General features: G+C 50.3%; 1 protein-coding gene across 1 annotated transcript in view; it reads right to left on the minus strand.

Annotated features, from left to right (window-relative positions):
* Positions 1–3,616: 3,616 nt before the first annotated feature.
* The window catches only part of LOC119456488 (protein FAM184A-like), an 89,810-nt gene continuing 70,845 nt past the window's right edge, over positions 3,617–22,581 (minus strand). The window contains exons 5-9 of the mRNA XM_049660941.1: positions 18,255–18,452; positions 17,373–17,448; positions 7,492–7,662; positions 7,219–7,413; positions 3,617–3,772 (exon numbers count right to left, since the gene is read on the minus strand). Coding sequence (XP_049516898.1) covers positions 3,617–3,772; positions 7,219–7,413; positions 7,492–7,662; positions 17,373–17,448; positions 18,255–18,452 — 796 coding nt within the window. The remainder of the gene's footprint in view (positions 3,773–7,218; positions 7,414–7,491; positions 7,663–17,372; positions 17,449–18,254; positions 18,453–22,581) is intronic.

The following is a 22,581-nucleotide window of genomic DNA, read 5'->3' on the forward strand; positions in this document are numbered from 1 at the left end:
GCGGGCTTATACCCCAGAGGTGAGACAGCGACTCCTACTTATGTGGCTGTCGCGACAAACCGGGGGAGACCGATCGTAGCAGCGTCCGTACGCACGACTTCAAGTGCCACGGCGGAATCCGCGGCCATAGCCCTAGCCATCCGAGACGCTGAGGCCAAGAGCCAGTCGGCTTATATACTCACAGACTCGCAAGACGCCTGCCGGCTCTTCCTTCGGGGAGTTCTACCGGCCGGGGTCCTTCTCATACTAGGACCAAGCCTCCAAATGGACCACGGGATAACCTGGTGTCCCGCGCACACCGGAGTGCAAGGCAACGATCGGGCGGATCGTCTGGCTCGAGGTATAACAGGCCGAGCCGCGATACATACCGCTCGAACGGACGCCTCTCTGACACCCGGCAGCACACCGAGAGACATACTTGAGGCACAACGACTAGGAAGACGAACCAAAGCTCCACCTCACCCCAAGCTAAACGGGCGACAGGCGAGGGACTGGCGCCGAATACAGACAAACACCTACCCACATTTACATAGACTGCACGAAATATTTCATAACAAACACAGCGACAGATGTCCATGGTGCGACTCCACCCCGACACTAGAACACATCACTTATCAATGCACGCAGCGTCCGGCAGACGCCGTCTCGCCGCTACTTGACGATACACTTAGCAATTGGTCGTGGGAGAGGCGACTCTCCGAACTGGACTTGGGAAGCCAATTGGCGACCCTCGACCAGGCCCGGCGCGCCGCAATAGCCAGTGGGGCCCTGGAAGAGGGGCTCCACCCACAGTGACCAAGCACGGTCTTAATTTAAATAAAGTTGTTTCTCTCTCTCTCTCTCCATCGCTACACTAGCTGAACGATCTACGCGACGGGGTGAGCGCACCGCTTGCGTCGAATCGGTGTGGAAGATCACGCTTCTTGGGCGTTGCACCTTTGCGATTGGCAACAGAGCGGTCAGGCCATCGCGGAGTGCAACTAGCTCTGCCAGTGCCGAGGCAATGGGTGCATCCAACTCATAAGAACTCGTCTGGTTTACATATGGATAAGAAGGACACACCAAGGAAGTATGAAGAATTGCCGAACTCGACCCGGCATCCACATAGGCACTTAGGTATAGTTCCTGAACTCCAAACAAGAACGCACCAGCACGGTGGTGCTCACGGAACTTGAGTTTCAATTAGTCACCTGCCGAATGCAACAAAGTGGGTTGTTGTTAGTACCCTGGATGCTAGCGGCGATAAGGATTGGTCCATTAAGGGGAAAGTCAGGTCCATGTAAAACGCCAAGACAGCAGCCGCAGGAACCCTACTGTGTTTTATCGCCCTCGCTTCGCATCTTTGATGAATGAGCTCATCAAGTGTGTTCACCTGAGCTTCTGCCTGAAGTGTCGTGATAGGTGTGAGCGTTGGAAGGCCTGTAATCACACGCATGGCTTCGCGGTTACGGTTTTCCAGTCGAGCCCATTCTGCTTCGGTGAGGCACTTTGGTAAGATCAAGCGAGGCTGGAATATGGTGCAAACCAGCTGCCGAACAATAAGAGTGCGAGCTCCACCCGATCTCTGGGCGATGCGACGAAAGAGATGAATCATGCTAGAAGCGGATCTGTGGGCAGAGCGTAGCCAGGGCAATTCCGATCTAGATGCAGAAAAGTCCACTCCAAGCACTCGAACTGTGGTGACCTCTGCCAAGACGCGACCATCGAGCGCAAGTAGAAGAGGGGCTTGGTTAAGCTTTCGACGGCCCCAGCGGTTAGTAATGCTTATGTAGGAGGTCTTTTCAGTTGACATCGTGAGCACCACTGACATGCACCAAGCAAGTGTTGTATCAAGTGCTGCCTGCAGTGCCCGCTCTTGATGCTTCAAAGAGTGATGGGCGGCCCATACCGTCAATGTCACAAAAGAGCGCGTAATCAAAGCACGCTCCGTGTGTCACGCAAGCCAGCGAGAGAAGCACGCCGGTCCCGCGGCAGCTTCAACAGAAGGGGAGAGCGCATACGCCTCAAACAGCCGACGCGACCAACGGAGTCTAGACGTCTAGAAGCATCGACGAGGCGACGGTAACCAGAGAAAGAGAGAGAGAGAGAGCGTGCGCGCGCCGAGACACCTTCTCACCCGTAGAGTCGAGAGAGAGATTACTAAAGCGTGAGCGTGCGCCAAAAGGACGAGTCATCACCCCCCTCGACGACGCGCCGACGGCGGCGGTTGAAGATGCGAGAACTGACTAGAAGATTCCCAGGCTTAGGCCATGCTACAGGATCACGACTCCGATAGGAAGGTTCGAGAACCCCCGGCGGAGACTATATAAACGCCATGCGGGAATCAGAACGGAGAATCAGACCGCGCCGGTGAATAGATGTAACGTGAAGACTGACTGTCTGCGGAAGAAGGGGATTCCCCGGCAAGCTAGTCGACGAGTTCATCGAGCGTCTGCATTTCCGGAAGTTCCTTTTTCGAGATTTGCCTCGAGCTACGCTGAGATCGTCCGGCTCAAGACCAGCACGGGTGAATACGATTGTACGCTTAGTGTTCCTATTCGTTTTGTACTTTTCGTGTTGGACTCTTAGTGCTTGTCGTTAATCATTTTCCTCTGTTTTGTGAATATCCATCTGAATTGCATTGTGATATGTCTAGCCTAAGTGTGCACGTGTGTGTGTAACTGCCTTGTGGGAAGAATATATTTTGTTCTGTTTGGCAACTCTGGGCTCTGACTCGGTCTTTCGACAGCAACCGGCGTTCGCTGGCGCTCCAGTGGCCCATTACTAATTGTCCTTGCTTTCGTGGGATTATTTTCCGAAGCTGATAAGTCGGTTTTAGAATTTTGTCCGGCGTCTGCGCCTCGTTCACGGGGTCTGTGACAGTCACATCATCAGCATACATTAAGAATCGTACGTCCAGACTATTTGACAGCTCCCACACTATCGGAAGTAGTGCAACATTAAACAATATCGGCGCAAGAACGGATCCCTGCGGCACTGCACGCTTCGTCGTAAACTGTCCATAGTTCTTTCCGAGAAGAGGACGGAAAAGGAGTGCTCACAAAGAAATAATTGTATGAATGCGCAAGCACGGCAAGGCAATGGAATCCACTGCAGGATCTCAAGTAAAGCCTCATGGCTCACGTTTTCATATACACGATGTATGTCCATGGCATAAATGACCGCACAAAGAGCGATGAAACGAAAAATCTTAGGCCTAACGTTAATAGACAGGAAGAGAGCGATGTGGATAAGAAAGCAAACAGGGATAACCGACATTCTAATTGATATTAAGAGAAAAAAGTGGAGCTAGGCAGGGCATGTAATGCGTAGGATGGATAACCGGTGGACCGTTAGGGTGAATTACAGAATGGATACCAAGAGAAGGGAAGCGCAGTCGAGGACGGCAAAAAACTAGGTGGGGTGATGAAGTTAGGAAATTTTCAGGCGCAAGTTGGAATCAGCTAGCGCAAGACAGGGGTAATTGGGGATTGCAGGGAGACGCCTTCGTCCTGCAGTGGACATAAATATAGGCTGATGATGATGATGATGTACATTGCAAGCAGCGCCCGCACGTGGTTGGCGCAACCACGAATGAGTACCGCAGTGGAAAGGTATTCTAAGCCGTCTTCAGTGCCTAGCTTAGGTCGAAATCCAATCTCTGCTGGGTGATACCACCGGAAATGCTCAAGCCACCACTGAGGCGCGTCGCCACCATTCGCTCCAGCAGCTTACATAGCGTCACGGTAAGGGCGATCGGTCGCAGGTTCGCGAGAATTCCAGGTGGCTTTCCCTGCTTCGGAATGGCCACAACAGCCACGACGTAGAACCACGATGGCCACGACGTAGGAACTCCTCCGGAGTTCCACACAGTACTTATATTGTCAAGAAGCCACTCAATAGCAGGTCCCTCCATGTTTTGTACACTTCGTACGGTATCCCATCAGGTCCAGGGGCAGTCTGCGGTTCAGCCTTGTCGATTGCCGCCAATAGTTCAGCCATTACGAACGATGACTCCATGCCATCAACGTCTCCCTTGCAAGGAACTCCTCTCACATAGGCCGGAATGGTGAATGAGCGGGTAAATGTGGGAGGCGCCCTGTCGAAACTTGGATACAAAGATCGCGCTACCTCCAGGGTGAATACCGCTGGGTCCAGTCCTGATCCAAGACACGCACTGGAGACTGAATCAGGAATATGTGGACCTCGCTCCATCGCCCGGAAAAGCCGCCACACCAAAGCTGTAGTAGACAAAGGTCCAAGCGACGCACACCATTCCATCTAGTTGCTCCGGGAAAGTCGCTTTTCATGTCTGCGAGCCACTGCGGTTGCGAGGTTGAGATTGTAACGAGCAAAGCTGGAGTATGGAGAGCGAGACGCAACACTCTCCGCCCGACGACGCTCTGCCCACAGACGTAAAAGTTGTAGATCCGGTGCTGGACGGGACCCATTGACCCATGTGCACAGTGTAGCACTGGAAACTAAAGTCTTAATGATGTTCAAGGGGTCCACATGAGCAGCGTCAGCGTTTGACGACAACCACACACTTAGTTTAGCACGGAATAGATCGCAATTAGTTACATGACACTTAGGGCGTAGGTGCCGAGGATAGTCTGGATGTATGCCTATATGGTATAGTGGTCACTACCACAAGAATATGGTTCCCGATTCCAGCTGACTGATGCATGACCTAACCACCTAGTAAGCTCCGGGAAGTAAGCAGGGACGCTGGCGTGATCCCGACGACGAGTTGATGTGGTTGGGGCGTTAAGAAGCACGAACTGGGTGTATACAAAAGTTTCCATGATCATTTGACCCCGGGCACTAGTAGCGAGATACCGCCATGCCATATGCGGTGCATTGAAGTCACCAGACACTAATATTGGGCGGCCGGAGTACGCGTGACGCAGGTGACGCAGCCATCCTAGACGGATTTGGGTATTGCTGCCACTGTACGGCCGCACATAGCAGGATATCAGAATGACATCTGTGTGAGGAGGGCGAATCAACACGGCAACCACTTCCCGCCACTGAGTGCACCACTGTGATAGTGGGATAGGTATATGCTGATATTTTCTATTCGCATACACTGCCGCTTTGCCAGGAGTACAGAGGCACCAGAGCGTCGGTCCACAATAGAAGGGGTAGCATATAGGGTGAAAGCATAGAGGCATGGGAGTGAGTTAGTCTCCTGAAGAATCAAAGCGCAGACAGAAAGTTTGTTCATGCGTATGCACTGGTTGAGCTCACCAACTTTTCCTGTCAAGCCTCGACAGTTCCACTGAATGACGCGTGGAAGTTACTGGCTGGTGACGAGGCCAGCTACATTCGAAGGTTAGCGGCTAGCACAGGCGAGAGAGTTTGCAGCTGTTGAACTACAAATTGGAGAAGTTCTGTTGTAGACCGAGCACCAGAAGAGGCAGGCACAGGCTGGAATGGCAGGGATTCCTGTTCACACGTATTCATGCTTGATCGAGTGACTCGTTGGCGTATTAGGGCTCGACGCTGCGTTAGGCGACGTAGTTCTTCTCGCAGCGATGCTAGGCGTTGCTCTAGCTCAGCTGAGGCAGGCTCCATGTCAAGTTCATTCATCGGTAGTCGTGCAGGCATGTCAGATTTGTCTTTTCGGCGGCCCCGCTCAGCTACCTCACAATCAGTTCGCCGGCTAAGAGTCGGAATGGTGGTTTCAGCTTGTTTAAACGTCAGTATCGTCTTCCTCATGTACTGCTAAGCGATTGGATGTGAGAACGCCACCAGTCGGTGTCAATGAGTTCGCCGCCTTGGTGTTTCTCCGTTGACTCTTACGCTTAGCCTCAATCGCACGTCGCTTCGTGGGGCAGGCCTTGTCAGCGATTTCACGGTCATTCGATTTACATAAGCCACACTTGCGCGTGGTGGCTTCTTACGGTGCCATGCTGGAGTCTAATGCGCGTGGACACGAGACACACATGTGTACCGGTCGGAAACACTTGTAGCAACGGACCACTGCTGGTCGATACGGGCGGAACTGTAGAAGACAGCCGTAGTAAACAACGCACTCAGGAGGCTCTGGAGGACCCCGAAGGGTGACTAGGTATGTGCGTCTTTGGGCCATGTAACTGGCACTAACCACCTAATGCGAGTAGCAAATTAGGTCCTTCACCAAGCTCTTTGGGTTTTCTCCAGGGTCCACACCGGCCACAACATAACGCCGAAGGTCCGAACCAGATGTCAGATAAGCTTGTACGGATATTGAGGATGTTTCAGAAGTGGCCACAGCCGGCAGCGACCATATACGTTCCACGTTTTGGAGGGAGCGTACCCAAACTGATCCAGTGTTCGTGGCTCTGTGGATGGCAATGCCTTGAAAGTTGTTTGTCTTGATTGATACGACCAGCGCAAAAACTGACACGAAACACGAAAAGGTCCAAGCGCTTGTCCTCGTCACCTCTTTTTGTGTTTCGTGTCTGTTTCCGTGATATCAGGATATCACGGACGCCGAAACAGTGTCCGCTTTCAGTGCAAAGTTAGAACATACATCTAACCTCTAGTACCACCCCCATTGCCACGCACACTCTCTCATTTGAACGCTAGCTCCGTCTTCTTAGATTCCTGCACTTATACCATGTATTTCCTTTCCTAATATTTGCTGGTGATGGCCTATGAAATGTGTACCGGTTTTCTTGGTGAAAGGGATGGCTTATGCTGTTGCACATAACTTCGTTGTTATACTATCGCTTGCTTGCTCCTTTATTCCATTCCCCTTTTTTTTAACAGATTGCAATCCTGTGCCTGGTTGTGCTTCGCGTTTTTTTTTTCAGTATTAGTTAATGTTTCCACATTGCGCATGATCAACAAGGCGTTGATTCTCTTTGCTTGACAAACTGGTTGTAATCCTTCATCGTGGTTGTACTTCATTTCGTGTGCGCAGCATGCATGTTTTTGAAATGTTAATTTGAATTTGTGCGTGACTTTTGCTTTAAATGCCTTGTACAAGAGCGCATGTTTACAAAATGTCATTTTTCTAACATGACTGTCTCTTTGTAATGCCCACCTGCTATGCTCTCAACTGAGAGTGGCAGTATTGAAAATAAATAAAAATAAAAAATATGGAATACCAACTAGCACGGTCTCACACCTTACTTCAGTTTGTCTTGAGGCAGTAATTCAGGGCATGTTAGAGCGCCCGGTTAGAGAACGACGTAACGTCAAAGCAAGCCAGGGGCTTGATGGACACATTGTAGAGGGGTTCCGACGCACGCAACGAGGGGAACTCTTCTGGAACGCCAGTAGATCCCGCGTAGACGCCGGGGGCGCCCCCGATGTGGCTGATGCAGGAGACGACGCGTCTATTTGGCGTTTGCCAGCGCTGGTAGAACCTGGCGCATCATCCGTCGGCACAGAAATGTCCATGTTGGTAGGTGTTGCAGAACAGTCCTGAGACACTGTTTGGCACTGCATTCACGGCAGCCATAAGCGGCGACACTATCGAGCACTGTTGTAGAATCGCTGGCGCGCACGAAGCGAACGCACCTTGTTGTATTGTCGTACGCGGGACCGAGCGACGCTGCTGGAAGTCAGGCCTAACTCCTGCCTCTGATACTCAGAGGGGCCGGGGCTCCCCCTTAGCTCAGGCCTTGAGCCGGGCTGTTGACCACTCGACGAGGTGCCAGGAGGCGTCTTGATGCCGCACAATGCAATGAACTGAGAATACAGGGGTATAATCCCCCCAGAAAGGTCAAAACAAGAGCTCAGTGAAACGCAGGCTGCTCTCCGCGTTGGCTTGGCTTGCGGCTTGTTCCGGTTGCAAGTTTCACTAGTTGCCAATTTCGCGGATAGAGGCCTCACCCCCGCAGGTCGCTGTTCCTAGTTTTCCAGAGACGGGCTGGAACCACCGCGGCCGACGAAATTGAAGGGGGTAGTGTTGCGGCTAGGGGGCACAAAGCGTCTAGGACTCGGTGCTCGAGACTGCCGTCGCTGTGGAACCGCAAGGTGATGATGTCCTGCCAGATACGCTTCGATTTCCCGAGGGCGCTCGCCGTAGCCGTGGGCAATGCGCGTCAGGGTGAAAGCCGTGAAGACCCTTTTGGCGGAACGTACAGTCACGGTAAAGGGGACCGGCTTCCCCACAGTGGCATCACAGTGGACGACTATTGGCCGTGCGCCACACCTTCGTCTTCCTCATGTTCAGTCGTGGGTTACTGTATTTAGCCGTACGCGGAGTTGCGGTGCTTGGAAACCGCGGTGCTGCCTGTCCCGTTGTAGACGAGAAACCGACTGTAGTTGTCACTGGCGCGCACACCGCTTCGGCATAAGTGATCAAGGGCGATGCGACAGGTTGCATTACCTGTTGAATTTTGTCACGAACCACATCTGTAAGTGCGTCACATTCGGCTGGGGACCCGCTTCTTGCAACACTTGGAGTTCTTCCCTCACCACACGCCGTACGAGGTCTGTGAGACTCACTTTCGTTTCCTGTCGCGAGGGAGCAGGTGGTGGTTGTGAGACGCTCATATTGCGACGACCACTGCCGAAGCATCCTCTTCATGGTTGATGCCTCACGAAGGAACTCCGCTAAAGTGGCAGGAGGATTACGCGCAAGGCCGGCGAGAAGCTGTTATTTGACTCCCCGCATCAAGAGCCGCACCTACTTCTCCTCGGACAGCCGAGATATTTCTTCGACGAACATAGCAACGCCCTCGTTTGGCGTCTGGTTTCGTGACGCGAGGCTTGTTCTTTCCTTTCAGCGCTGCTGTAGGTGTCGCGAAGCTGGCGCCGAAATTCCTGCCAACTCGTCAGGGAAGATTCCTGGTTCACATCCATATGTGCGCTGAATCCTTGAGTGCAAAGTAGACGTACCGGATCTTCTTGGTGTCGTCTCAATTTTTGAAGCTGGCGACTCGTTCGAAGTCATCGAACCAATCTTGAACGTCCTCGAATGCGTCGCCGTGGAAAGATCGAGGCGTGCGTGGTGCATAAGCAACCCACGGGACAGGAGCAGTTTGGGTCTCTTGCGTCTGGCCTGCCGTAGCGGTGGACATTCTTCTCGATGGACTTGCTAGCAGATCGAACTCAGGTGGCAGTCCTTGAAGGCGACGGTTTCTTCGGGCGACTTGGGGTGCGAAAGCTAGTGGCTTCTGCACCTTCGGGTCCAGATCGCCCAGGGTGTCGCCTAGGTCTACCCAGCACCTCCACCAGTTTGTCGCGAGAGGAAAGCCGAGGGAAGTCCGCCGGCAGCGAACGGCACCTCTACTGAAGCGGCCACAACAACCAACGTCGTTCACGTCGTCTCCTCCACACACCCAGTCCGAAAATGGGCACCCGATCTGCTGATGATTATGAAATGAACATGTAAAACACGCGTGGTAATGGGCGCCCGATCTGATAATGATGATCATGGAATGAACATATAAAACACGCGTGGCAATATAAAACCGACTAGCTCTATGAGCCGTTCGAGCGTGGGCGTCACGGGCCAGTTTCTCGTCTTCTTCCCTCGTGACAGCTCACGCTTTGAGACACTGTGTTAGAGTGCACCGTCTATACCGGATCGGTCCACGTTCCCCAGTACTTTCCTCGTATCAGCTAACGATACAGAGAAACTGCGACGCTGCACCGCCTTCATGATTGGTCCAAAAGGTTTTCATCGCCGGAATGCAAATGCCATCGTCGCTTTAAGTACGCCACATGACATGGCCATAGCGTCCGACTGTATAGACCGTTTCACTGATTACAAACATAGGCACGGCTTCCGGTTTCGCCCACTGACGTAGCTGCTGAATGTAACTGGCAAAGAAATGCGTTTTAAAGCATAATCCCTCAGATTTGCAACACTTTTGGGCCTCGTGTCGCAGAAAATCCGGCGAAGGCGTCGGCATTGGCGCCCGCGGCCGAGAAAATATTCCCCAACCACGTTTAGGTATGGCACACCCTTCTATCATTAATGTTGCTCACACCTTGCCTTGCATTCTTGGCAAAGCTATTCCTCGGAATTTTGAGAATGACAATCCACAAACAAATGTCATGAAACAAAACACCCACAGCGCCTGCCTTTTATGTTAAATCTTCTCAGACTGAAATATTAAAAGTGCGAACCAAATACGGAAACCTGAAAATGGTGTAATTTCTTTGGTGCGGTTGTGCACTATCTCCGGGATCGGCCCACGCAAGAGGCCGCGTTTCCACCAGAAAGCTCGCCTACGTGCATAGCGTTCGCCGCCAGTGTTCGCCAGTAACCACTACGGTTGCATAAGCTGCAGTCGTCGGGAACCATGAGTAGCAGTCAGGAATCTTTTAATGCTATCGCGTTCCACTCTTAAAAGCGAAGCTTAAGCGTCCTCCCAATTTTTACCATCTATATGCATAACCACACTTTTACAAGTACAGTTTCCAGTGAGTTGCACGAAAAAAAGTATTATGCTATGTTCAGACTACGTTCGTAACGTGCGTAACAGATCTTTCGGCGTATCGAACATAGCGGCTGTAAAAAACGTTTTGGCAGTTAAGCCGACACCTTTGTTCACATTTACTGCTGCGTGAATTATGGATTGTACGACAGGCCAGTCAAATTGGGAGCTGCAGAATCGACGTCACCAGCGGTCCAATATAACTCCTGTCAACATGCGAGCGCTGGCCGAGATCGAAGAAATTCACGCTCAAAACGCGCTTATAGTCATGTACTCAATCGCCTGAATACACGAAGACAATGCAGAAGGGTTTGGGTGTGGCAAGTATTTCTCGACAGGGCCGTGGACGGCAACTTTCACAACCTTTTCGCCAAGCTCCGAGTTGGTGGCGCTGCGATTTTTTATAACTTCATGCGCAAGTCGCCGCAGAAGTTCGACTTCCTTGGGAACCTATAGTGAGACCACTCATCGAGGTTCGGAGCACGCATCCGCGGCCATCGACTTCCTCGGCGGAGCGTCTTGCCGACGTTGTTTGTCCCTGAACGTTTTCAGAGGCTCAAAACGTCACAATCCGTGTTTCGCTTGCGCCTCGTCCCGTACCCAAGGTAAATACACGTGGTAGCGAAGCTTCCATAGAAGCCCATACGTTCAAAACATGGCGGCCTATCGGTGGTTCATGGTGCTTAGCGCCATCTGTGGGAGAAGGGAACACTTCCGGCAGAAGAAAAAAAAATCATTTAACGTCAAGACAGAAGTGATGTCATTTTGTTCTCATAGGCGCGAAATTTGTTTTCGGAGGCCTGCCATTAGAGCTGTATATTCAAATACCCCGCCATTCGACTTGATGGGCGTTCCGAGCTTTCTGTGCGGAAAGCAATGCAGGAAAAGGTCAACCGTACGGGTGTCGAAATCGCATCGCTGCACAGAACATACTTTCTCTGGAGGCCGACGAACGCTTTAGGCGTAGATTGGGTAGAGTGTTCGTCCTTTCGTCACACGCCAAGCCCGTCGGCCAGCGCTGTCCCACGAAAACAACTAAAGTGAACAATTATCTGGCAGTCACAACTGACTACTTTTGATTGAATAGGTTAAGAAACAATGAAACTACAGGCGTCAACAAATTCAGACAAACGTCGACAAGCAAAGCGTGACAATATGTGACGGGGGCGTTTTGTAACAGGTGAACTTTACGAGTGCCCCTTTCTGCCCACTTCAAGAGCTGCATTGCATTGCAAGTGATAGCGGCGTCAACGCCCGCCGCTATCGATGGGCGCTCTCACGGTGGCCGCTGAAAAAATGTATTTATTGATAACGATCAAGCAAAATAGAGTTGTATCTTCTTTTCTCGCCATGCATATACAGAATGGATTAGGAATTTTATTTTCCTTGAATGAATCTAACTGCGTCTCGCTTTAATTAAAAACGCTTTTTTCTTTCCCAGTGTTTATTCCCTCTAAACATAGTCGCGCTTCAATCGCTGCTCCCATAACCACCCTTGCTAATGTCGGTGACAATTGGTTCTGAACCGCTTTTCGCCCGAAGCTTCGCGACCTATGTGGATCGACCTTGCCGTACCTATGTAGAACACAACAAGCGGCATGTCGTAATCTGCGTTGAGCACCCGCAGTAGAAATCACACGATCGTCGTCACCGTTGTCTGGCTGCTATCGCCCCGCGCGCTTGCTTCAGACACATAGTTGTTCGTCTTACACAGATACGTTGGTCCTTCTGGTAATGCTTTGCGTAATCCCAAGCAGTACAAGGTAGCAAGCTACCAGCACTACGATTCCCATAACATCGATTCCCACATTGCGTGGGATCCGCTTCATTTTTCTTTTTGGTGGCCTTTCGTAGCTAAAGAGCGCAGTTCGCAGACATCTTCACCAGTAGCAGCGTCAACAAGTTTATGTCTCCAAGAGATACTGCGAAAGTTAGCTATGGACGTAATATAAAATAAAGGCCTTTGCGCAATAGAAAAGCAATTATCCTCACCCTATATGTTACGCCCGCTGCGGGATGACGGCCTCTCCCAGCGTACTCCGGTTATCCCTCTCTTCCGCTAGTTGATTCCAACTTGCACCTACACATTTGATAATTTCATCGCCCCACCTAATTTTCTGCCGTCCTTGACTGCGATTCCCTCCCCTTGGAACCCATTCTGTAACTCTAACGGTCCACCGGTTATCCATCCTACGCATTACATGGCCTGCCAAGCTCCATTTCTTGCGCCTAATGTCAGCTAGAATATCGGCTATCCCCGTTTGTTCTCTGATCCACACCGCTCTCTTCCCGTCTCTTAACGTTAGTCCTAAGATTTTTCGTTCCATCGCTCTTTGTGCGGTCCTTAACTTGTTCTCGAGCTTCTTTGTTAACCTCCAAGTTTCTGCCCCATATGTTAGCACCGGTAGAATGCAATGATTGTACACTTTTCTCTTCAACGACAGTGGTAAGCTCCCAGTCAGGATTTGGTAATGCCTGCCGTATGCACTCCAACCCAATTTTATTCTTCTGTGAATTTCTTTCTCGTGATCAGGGTCCCCTGTCAGTAATTGACCTATATAAACGTACTCCTTTACAGACTCTAGAGGCTGACTGGCGATCCTGAATTCTTGTTCCCTTACCAGGCTATTGAACATTATCTTTGTCTTCTGCATATTCATCTTCAACCCAATTCTTACACTTTCTCGATTAAGGTCCTCAATCATTTGCTGTAATTTGTCTCCATTGTGCACAGCTGTTTAGGCGTTTTCAATTCTCGATATATTGTGGCAAAGAATTTAATTCTGAACGACAGGGCCCACTCGGTGCCGGCGCTGAGCCTCTGCTCGGGCAGCTCGTTTAGCAGCAGCGGCAGACGAAGCATTTCCACCGGTTGCGTTGCTCATTGTTCAGAAAGAAAGCGTGAACACGGGAACGCGTGGCTCGCGCGAAGCGCACTCTCTGGCGGCGTGGGCGAAGTAGCGCATGCTCAGGGTGGCCGAAGCCCATGCCTGGTCACCGCAGGCACTCCGCTGTCCTCCTCACCCTTTCGCCACACTCCTCCACTACCGCCTCATGATTCCGCTGCCACCTACTCTTCCGCTTTCCTCTTTGCGCTCTCTTCACTATCACGGTCTTTCATCTCCCGCTGCGCTCCACGTTCGCTTTCACCCTTCGCTGCGCTCGTTCGCTCGGTTACGAGGGACAACGCGGACGCTCGCCAGAGGAACGGGCGCCTAAGAGCTGCGCTCTAAAATTATGCGGAGCCCACGCACTGTGGGAATCGATCTAAGCGAATCTTTCTGCGCTGTTTGCTTTGATTGACAATAATTAACGGTGATGTTGACGGTGAATGTTTAATTTTTTCAGCATTGAGTCCAACACCAGAGTGTTGAGCTGATGTTAAACGTTATCTTGCGTGCACCACTTCTGTTTGTCTGCGTAGTACGCAGAACACACAGCGAGGCCTGAGGCGTTGTTGTGCGCCATTGTTCAAAACCTATGAGAGAGTTGAGCGTTGTCATTGCCTCACACGGCACATCGCGTCGTGGCAGAAGTGTTAAACTTTAACTGAAATATGGACGTACAAAAACCACAGTCGGATTATGAGGCGCAGCTTAAAGGCGGACTCTGGATTATTATTGACCACCTGGAGTTCATTATCTAAGAACAAGTGCAGTTTTGTATTTCGCCCCCGTCGAAATGCGGCTGCCGCGGTCGGGATCCAACCCGCGATCTCGAGCATGGCCGCCGCGGCGGGTACAGAAGTGTTGATTTGACGTGCGGCCACTTCCGTAACGTCGCTTAAACGCTACGCTGATTTTGATGCGGCTTTGCGTCTGTACATCGTGCGTCATTTGTCCGCTTGACAAATTTTGATGGTGTTTAATTTTAGAAACAGCACAAACACACCGTACCGCACCTTGAACTTAAATTTATCCAGTTTGTCCGCAACCATTGTCGTGTCTAGCAGTAGCATTCCCTCGCCTTCTCACGTCCCCTTTTTCCTCTCCTCCCCTCCCCCCATGTATGGGAACTGAGAGCGAAGAGTGGCAAGCCTGTCATGCACTCGTTTCATGACTGCGTCGGTTCTATTCATTCTCTCCCTGCCACATCTCTACCATTCTATCTCCCCTCTGGAGTGCTGCACGTTAGTAGAAATGTAAGCGCTGCAGTTTCTTCAATGCTTTTGCTGGGGGTCACAAATAATTACAGCTGTCAACAGGGTATTGTGGCGACGCCAAGGGAGCTCCAGAGGCCATTGTGCACATGCGACGCGATGGAAAGATCCAAACAAGTTTCTTGCGTCGCCTTTCCTCTGTGCCACGCTCCTGCATGTATATGCATGCTCTGAACCACCTCCAGACGCGGCGTGCAAGGCAGCGACATGAAGCTAAACATTTAGACAGAATTGCTTGTCTGGTTGGGAAAATTTATTAAGACTTAGAGAGTGACTCGAACCAAGTAAGGGAATTTATTAGCTCGACGTTTCGGAGCCAATTCGGCTCCTTCTTCTCTTCAGGGGGTATTCTTTGGAGGTGGCGGTGTGCAGCTTTTAAAAGGTTCATCGTAAGAAAAGAGGAAGGGCACCTGTTCTTGACAGACGGAAAAGGCGAAAGGGTGGGGTGGCTGCGGCGTTGCTGGTCGGCTGGGATGACCGATGCTGGGGGCGCTTTACCCGCGGGGGAACTACAGAATGAGTTCAGGCCAGGCAGACGCTTAGAGGATAATATGTTTATACTAACTCAGTGCATGAAGATTTCAGTAGCTCAGAAAAAAACCTTTATGGATACCATTTCTAGATATTAAGGGAGCCTATGACAGCGTAGACAGGGAATTGTTATGGGATATTCTTCAGCACGAAGGCGTAGATGACGATTTCGTGGAGCTGCTGAGGGAGATATATAGAGACAATCGAGCACAAGTTGTATGGGAAGGTCGAAAAGGCAATGAAGTGGTGGGAATTCACCAACGACTGAAGCAAGGATGTTCTCTGTCTGCATTGCAGTTCGCGCTTTATGTTAAGAGTATAGAAAGACGACTGGAAAACAGCGAGTTAGGGTTTGATTTATCCTACATGCGTAATGGGCAAATGGTGCAACAGAAGGTCCCTGGACTGATGTACGCAGACGACATTGTGCTACTAGCGGACAATAAAAAAGATTTACAGATACTTGCGAATATCTGTGGCAACGCAGCGACAAATCAATGCCTTAAGTTTAGCACAGAGAAATCGGGAATTATGTTCTTTAATGAAGAGACAAGTAATTACGGGGTTCCAATTCAACAGCAAGTCATACCCATAGTCAAGCAATATAAGTACCCCAGCGTACACATAAACAAAGGAAAGAATTACTCAGGCAACCACCAAGATAATCTATAAATAAAGGGGAAGCGGAATGCAGCAATAATGAAAAACAGAGCAACAAGTCATACCCATAGTCAAGCTATATAAGTACTTCGGGGTACACATAAATGAAGGAAAGACTTACTCAAACACCCACCAAGATAATCTGAAAATAATGGGGAAGCGGAATACAGCAATAATGAAACACAGAGCACTGTGGGGCCACAATAAGTATGAGGTGGTGCGTGGAATCTGGAAAGGAGTAATGGTGCCAGCGCTAACGTTCGCAAATGCCATTCTATGCTTAAAATCGGATATCTTGTCGGGGTTGGAAGTTAACCAAAGATCAGTAGGCCGGTTGGCTTTGGGAGCGCACGGTAAAACGACAAATGAGGCAGTGCAGGGTGACATGGGTTGGGCCTCTTTTGAAGTCAGAGAAGCACAGAACAAAATTAGCTTTGAAGAAAGGTTCAGGAACATGGATGAAAATAAATGTGCGGCTAAAGTGCACACGTATCTGTACGTGAAAAGCGTACAGATGAGGCATGTGTATCTTCAGTAAAGATCCAGAAACCATTCAGCACATCCTAATGGAATGCGACGTGATTCACCCAGCGAGAACCGTAGGTAACGTACAACTTCCAGAAGCGCTTGGGTTTAAAGTGGAAGGAAACATCAACCGATCAGACGTAGAGATAAGCAAGAGACGATTAGAGTACTGGTGAAAAAAAAAAAGCAGAGAAGAGATTGATACGAGCTGATCTCTTAAAAGCATAGGCAGCGGTACAAGGTAGATTTTTGGGGAAAAAAGACAAAGATTAATGAGAGGTATACAAAAATGCGAGATAAAGAACGCGCATAGTATACCTGAATAAATCAAGCAGGCTAGGTGACTATTTGTCGCCGCCCAGTTTCGAAGGGGATGCCATTAAATCATCGTCATGCCGTTGAAGGAGGGGTGGTTTTCAGTGGCATTCCCGCGGGTAAATCGCCCCCAGCATAGGTCATCCCAGCCGACCAGCAACGCCGCAGCCACCCCATCCTTTCGCCTTTTCCGTCTGTCAAGAACAGGTGCCCTGTCGAGTGTATCCCCACCTTCCGCTCTCTCCCCCTTCCTCCTTTCTTACGATGGAGCTTTTAAAAGCTGCACACCGCCACCTCCGAAGAATACCCCCTGAAGAAGGAGCCGAATTGGCTCCGAAACGTTGGGCGAATAAATTCCCTTATTTGGTTGGAGTCACTCTCTAAGTCTTCAAGGCAGCGACAGCAGCAGCCCTGGGAAAGTCGAAGGAAGAGGCAACGAAAGCTTCGCTTTCACGCCTCTCCCATCTTTGCATAAATCGACTGTTATTCCAGCTCCTGCCGCTTTGCCCCTGCACGTGTCTTGCAAGGCTCTTCTAACTTCATTGCTAGTAATAGAAAGAGCCTCTGTATCCTGTTCATCACTTCTTCCAATGAATGTTGCGTGGCTGCTCTGGGTACTTTACAGGTTAGCACAGATTTTTCTGCTGCTTTTACTATATCATCGAAGTTGCTGATCATATTGCGCTGCTTATCTTTCACTGCATATACGATGTTTAAAGCATTGTAACACGCTTGCATGAAAAACAGGAACAGGCGACGGTGCCTAACAAAAGAAGCTGTAGACATGAGCGAAAAAATACACTTTGTCGCCAACTCGCCTGGTCGTCCATCATCTTTAGGTGCTTCTCTCGTTTCTCCAGCTCATCGGACAGAGCTTTCGCCTCCTTGCAGTACCTGAGCACGAAATATGGTCCAAGTGTCAACATGAATGCCAAAGGCAGTGGATGCGCTGCTCCTATCATTTAGCTGGCGATAGACGCTCCGGATTTCAGAACGTGCTCTCATGCGTGCTGTCGCTTTGCGACTCTTTTCCGCCGCCAACGGAGGGCCGAATAAGTGAGCAGGAGAGGTGCTGTTGTTGTATTTATACAGAGTTCATTTCCTGCACGCCTAAATGCGAGTGCCCAAGGTACGGACGTAGCTTCGCTTCCAAACCGTGCTGCACAGGCTGCTGTGTCGACGGCGGCTATTCCATTTATCTTCTTCAAAGCAAGCACGTGTCATGAAATCACATGAAATCCGCATTGAAGCAGAGTTGCAATACTCTCTTTTCGCGACCCACTCAGATCTCTCGATTGCGAACTTGAATGGAAAATAGTAACCTTAGGCAGCGTCTTATGGAATTCGTGCCTGCGCCTCATAAAAGCTTACATCAGCGACTTAAGTGGATTACAGCAGAACTGTCTCCACAGTCTCTGTGGGATTGTCATAAGCAAGGGACTAACCCCTAGAGATCAGCTGTTATGGAAGAAGTTGAGCAACTTATTTGTTAAAGATTATGAGACAGGCATACGGAGTCGCTGCGGGGGTAATCTTAAATATGTGTTTCATATATGTTTTCTCCTGCATATTTTAACTTCCTTCCAATGTAAACCTACCCTTTAGCTTTACCTTTATGATCCGATAGGCTATATAGGTGCTACGAAGACATTTCCGCAGTGAAATTAATGTTTTGAAATTGTAACTCATCGCACGATTACCTGTCCAGCTGCTGTTCGCTGTGCGCTAGCTGAAGTAGGAGTGCGTCCACCCTCGAGGCGTGCTTCTCCTCCATGAGCGAGGCGTCGTTGCCGAGTTGCAGCCGACGGCTGCCGTGCAGCTTCTCCTCGTAGAACGAGCGCAGCTGCATCAGCTGGCCCTCGAAGTGGACGCGCATGCGTTGGTTCTCCCCGGCGAGCCTGCATCCGCATCTTTCATGTCTCATCATCCAACAGAGCTTTCAACTTGCCTTGTAAGGAAATGCTTAATTACCATACTAGATGGTAATAAAGTAGTAGATGGTATATATATATATATATATATATATATATATATATATATATATATATATAGGGAAATCAGAAGCACAACTTCGCGGTTATCTAGGGTTTATTATTTTCCCAACAGTTTCGGTCGGTGGACCGACCTTTTTCAAGGGGTCGGTCGGTCGGTCCACCGACCGAAACTGTTGGGAAAATAATAAACCCTAGATAACCGCGAAGTTGTGCTTCTGATTTCCCTAAATACGCTTGGCCCATTGAAAAATCCAGTTACTATATATATATATATATATATATATATATATATATATATATGTATGTATATGGTATTACCTCAGATGGTTACTTCTCATAAAAATATTTCCGTGCATCTTTCACAAACTCACACTTGCACATGCATTCAGAGTGTTAATTGCCTACATAGGAGGAGCACGCACAAATTAATCTGGAATAAAGAACGCCTAGATACTGATTCATGGATAACACATATGTCGAGTGTGCGGCATGTTCTACGAGAACCGAGTGAAAATGCGAACGGCGGAGCGCCTAGCTAACGATTAGCAATGAGCATCCTTTAAAATTATGGGGTTTTGCGTGCCAAAACCACGACCTGAATATGAGGCACGCCGTAGTGGGGGACTCCGGAAATTTTGACCACCTGGGGTTCTTTAACGTGCACCTAAATCTAAGTACACGGGTGCTTTCGCATTTCGCCCCCATCGAAATGCGGCCGCCGTGGCCGGGTTTCGATCCCGTGACCTCGTACTCAGCAGCCCAACACCATAGCCACTGAGCAACCACGGCGGGTGCAATGAGAATCCTTTACCAACTCGTAGCTGTCACTACATTTGCTTTGTAAATCGATGCTTTAGGTTGGCAGCGTTCCTTGTGCACCTTAAATGACGGGTTGATGCTTGCGTGAGCGGCGTTCGCCGGTACACAACTGTTCTGCCACCTGCGCATTATGCCTCTCGATTCTGTACGAGATAAATCTTAGGAGATTAGTTCGCTCGCAACGAGAAATTCGGCGTGCAAGCAGCTGGCCGCTTCGGCCTATTCGCAGGCTTCCTTTCAAAAGAGGACAATATGCTTTGCGAGCGAGAGCCGCAGGCAGTTGATTCAAATGCGCTCTAAGCCATTGGCATATTAGCTGTAAAGTAAGCAATTGTAATCAGCGCAACTTCGTTGATTCAAGATAACAGACAAAGAGACAGCAGAATTCAGCGATTGCATCGGCTCTGAACTCACTTACTGCGACAGCAACACACTCCCACAGTGTAGACCACGGTCTTATTTTTGCTTGCCTGATTCAATGCGAAGCCTTCTTGTCCGAATCAATGCGGTTTTTGTCGTTTATGTGGCTATTTTCATCGGCTGATCTCGCAGGATAGTTTAGCCCAAAAAAGACAATCAGTAAAAAGAAAGAAACCGCGGTTTGGATAGTTAACACACATGACTTCTACCCTAATTGAATTACGAGCTTTGTGTCACGAAAGAAAATTCGTAGAACTTCATTGCGATGATGCCATTGCGCCTCTTGAGAAGCGGCTTTGCATCAAAGGCCGGGCGTCCCTTGCTCCATGTTTGAGGTCGCACTTATAATAGTACGAACTTGCGCTTGAGTGCGGTCTTATTTTGCTTAAATTGTCATAGGATTGCTCTCTGAACGCTCTAGAGGCGCTCACTGCGCTCGCTCCGCCCCAGGTTCCTGCGGATTTCTAGAGATGCTGGGTACATACCCAGGCCATACATATAATGTGGGCATTTATTATGCGTTTATTCCTCACCTGTATGTTCTCATCGTCACACCTTTGGGTTGACTCGTCGTCCTCGGTGTGTGCTCACAATCACAGTGTGCTGCGTTAGGTCTTCGTCGAGGCATCGGGCTGAATAAACGTCGTTCCAACCGTGACGTCATAAGTTTTGGAGGTGTTCCTCGGCTCTCCGTCCTCTTCCCGCTCAATCTATATCCGCACAGGTCACCGCTTGCGCCCACTGTCCGCCAGCACGTCGCAGGACGAGCAGCCCTACCCTCACCATCCCGACATCGAAAGATGCACCTTCTCTGATCATCAGCGGCCACCCAGCGTGATCCCAATTTGTTCGCTGTTAATCGGGGTGAAAATGTCGAGTACTGGTTGCACGATTACGAGTGCGTAAGTTCTGGAAACCAGTGGAACGATTTTCTCAAGCTCCGCCATGTCTCTTTCTATCTGACGGGTGGGACGAAGGCCTGGTTCTTCAACCATGCAGGTCAATTTCAGAGATCAGACCAGCTTCAAGCAGCAGCTTCGGCAAACTTTTGCCACGCCGACGTTTCGTTCCACCCTTGCGAAGAAAACTCTCATTGTTAGCAAGCTACGTGAGACCTACACATCGTACATCTAAGACGTTGTTGCACTCTGTCGCCGCGTCAATTCTGCAATGACCGAGTCGGACAGGGTACGTCGCGTACTATATAGGTGTTGGGACTGTCGTCTTCAACGCGATTGCCATCCAAAGCCTCGCTACCGTTTCTGACATCGTCATGGCATGTCAGCGCCTCGACGAACTCAAATTTGTATGCTTACAGCCGGACTTTTTTGAAAGCCGTTGTACGGCAAACCCTGAGCTCCGTGTCATGATCCGGGCGATTATACGCGAAGAGTTGCAGTCTCTTGGCGTGAGATTGCCTTCGGTGTCTCAAACTCAGCCTCCTGGTACAGCCTTGCGCGACGTCATTAAGGAGTAGATGGGATCAATGACCTGCTCTGCGCATGCGAATCCACTTGCCGCTCTTCAAACGTACGCGCAAGTTGAACCAACGTCCGCACGATGCCGTTCGAGCCTTCGTTGAACCGACGTCCTATGTGGCCACACTACCTCCCGGCGAACACAGCCCTGTTTACTACCAGCCTTGTCGTCTACGTCGTCCTGTGTGCTATCACTGGGGCTATCCCAGCCATGTATCACGTTTCTGCCGCAGGCGCCAACGTCGTCGGTATGATTTGTGTGAACGCGATGAATTCGCTGGTGGGGCCTCTTACCAACCCCGGCGTCCGCCTCGCCTCCGCAAATCTCCGCCCGCATCAACCAAGAGACAAAATCGCTACCATTCCACCAGGCGCTGCTCAATTTCTTCCTTTTGCCGCTTCTCATCATCACTTAATTCGGCACGTCTCACTCACTTCTGACCTAAAACTAAGCGATTCAGTTTTCGGAGGAAAAGCTGCGCTTATCGACACAACTAAAATTTCTCTAGCGCGCCCTTACAATATATTATCCGTAATCCTTGAAGGCATGCACGTCTTAACTATGGTACACCCTAGAGCACTACACGGGCCGATTTTTTCAGCCCAGGCCCGGCCCGGACCCGTTTTTACTTTGGGCTGCCCGCCCGAGTCCGATCAAACCTTTTATGGCAAAACCCGGGCCCGGCCCGGGCCCGGAAATAATCTACGTTACCCGCCCGGCCCGGCCCGCCACCCCTTTACCTTAGACCCGAGCCCGACCCGAGCCCGGCTCGAAACCGGCCCGAACCCGGCCCGAGACCAAAAAATCCATGTTTTTCAGAGTTCAGACGCCCGAGAATAACTCACTGCACGTTACATGCACACCACCAGAAAGCCCGAGCCCGACCCGGGCCCGCGTCAAAAACCCTGAGCCCGGCGCGGGTCAAAAAGCACACGCCGTGCCCGAGCCCGGCCCGAGCCCGTGAAAAAACGGCTCTACCCGGCCGGGCCCACGGGCCGGGCCGGGCCCGGGCTTTCGGGTAAGCCTAAGCCCGTGCAGTGCTCAAGTACACCCTATCGCGACTTTGGTTCGCACACGCAGTCATTTCAGTTCGCATCTCAAGAAAGTCACAGCGCCTTACGATGGACCGACGCTATAGACAGCGCTCTGAACAGTGCGCATGTTCAGTGACGGTATCCGCCATCACGTGCAATTTTCTGTGTGGCCCCTGTGCTCTCACCAGCTCATTTTAAGATGAGATTTTATTTCTTCTGCTTCCACCGCTATCTGCTGTCAGCAACTGTCGTTCACATGACAGACACCGACTACATGCTTG

The sequence above is a fragment of the Dermacentor silvarum genome, chromosome 1 (genome assembly GCF_013339745.2).
Source record: "Dermacentor silvarum isolate Dsil-2018 chromosome 1, BIME_Dsil_1.4, whole genome shotgun sequence".
Classification (NCBI taxonomy): domain Eukaryota; kingdom Metazoa; phylum Arthropoda; class Arachnida; order Ixodida; family Ixodidae; genus Dermacentor; species Dermacentor silvarum.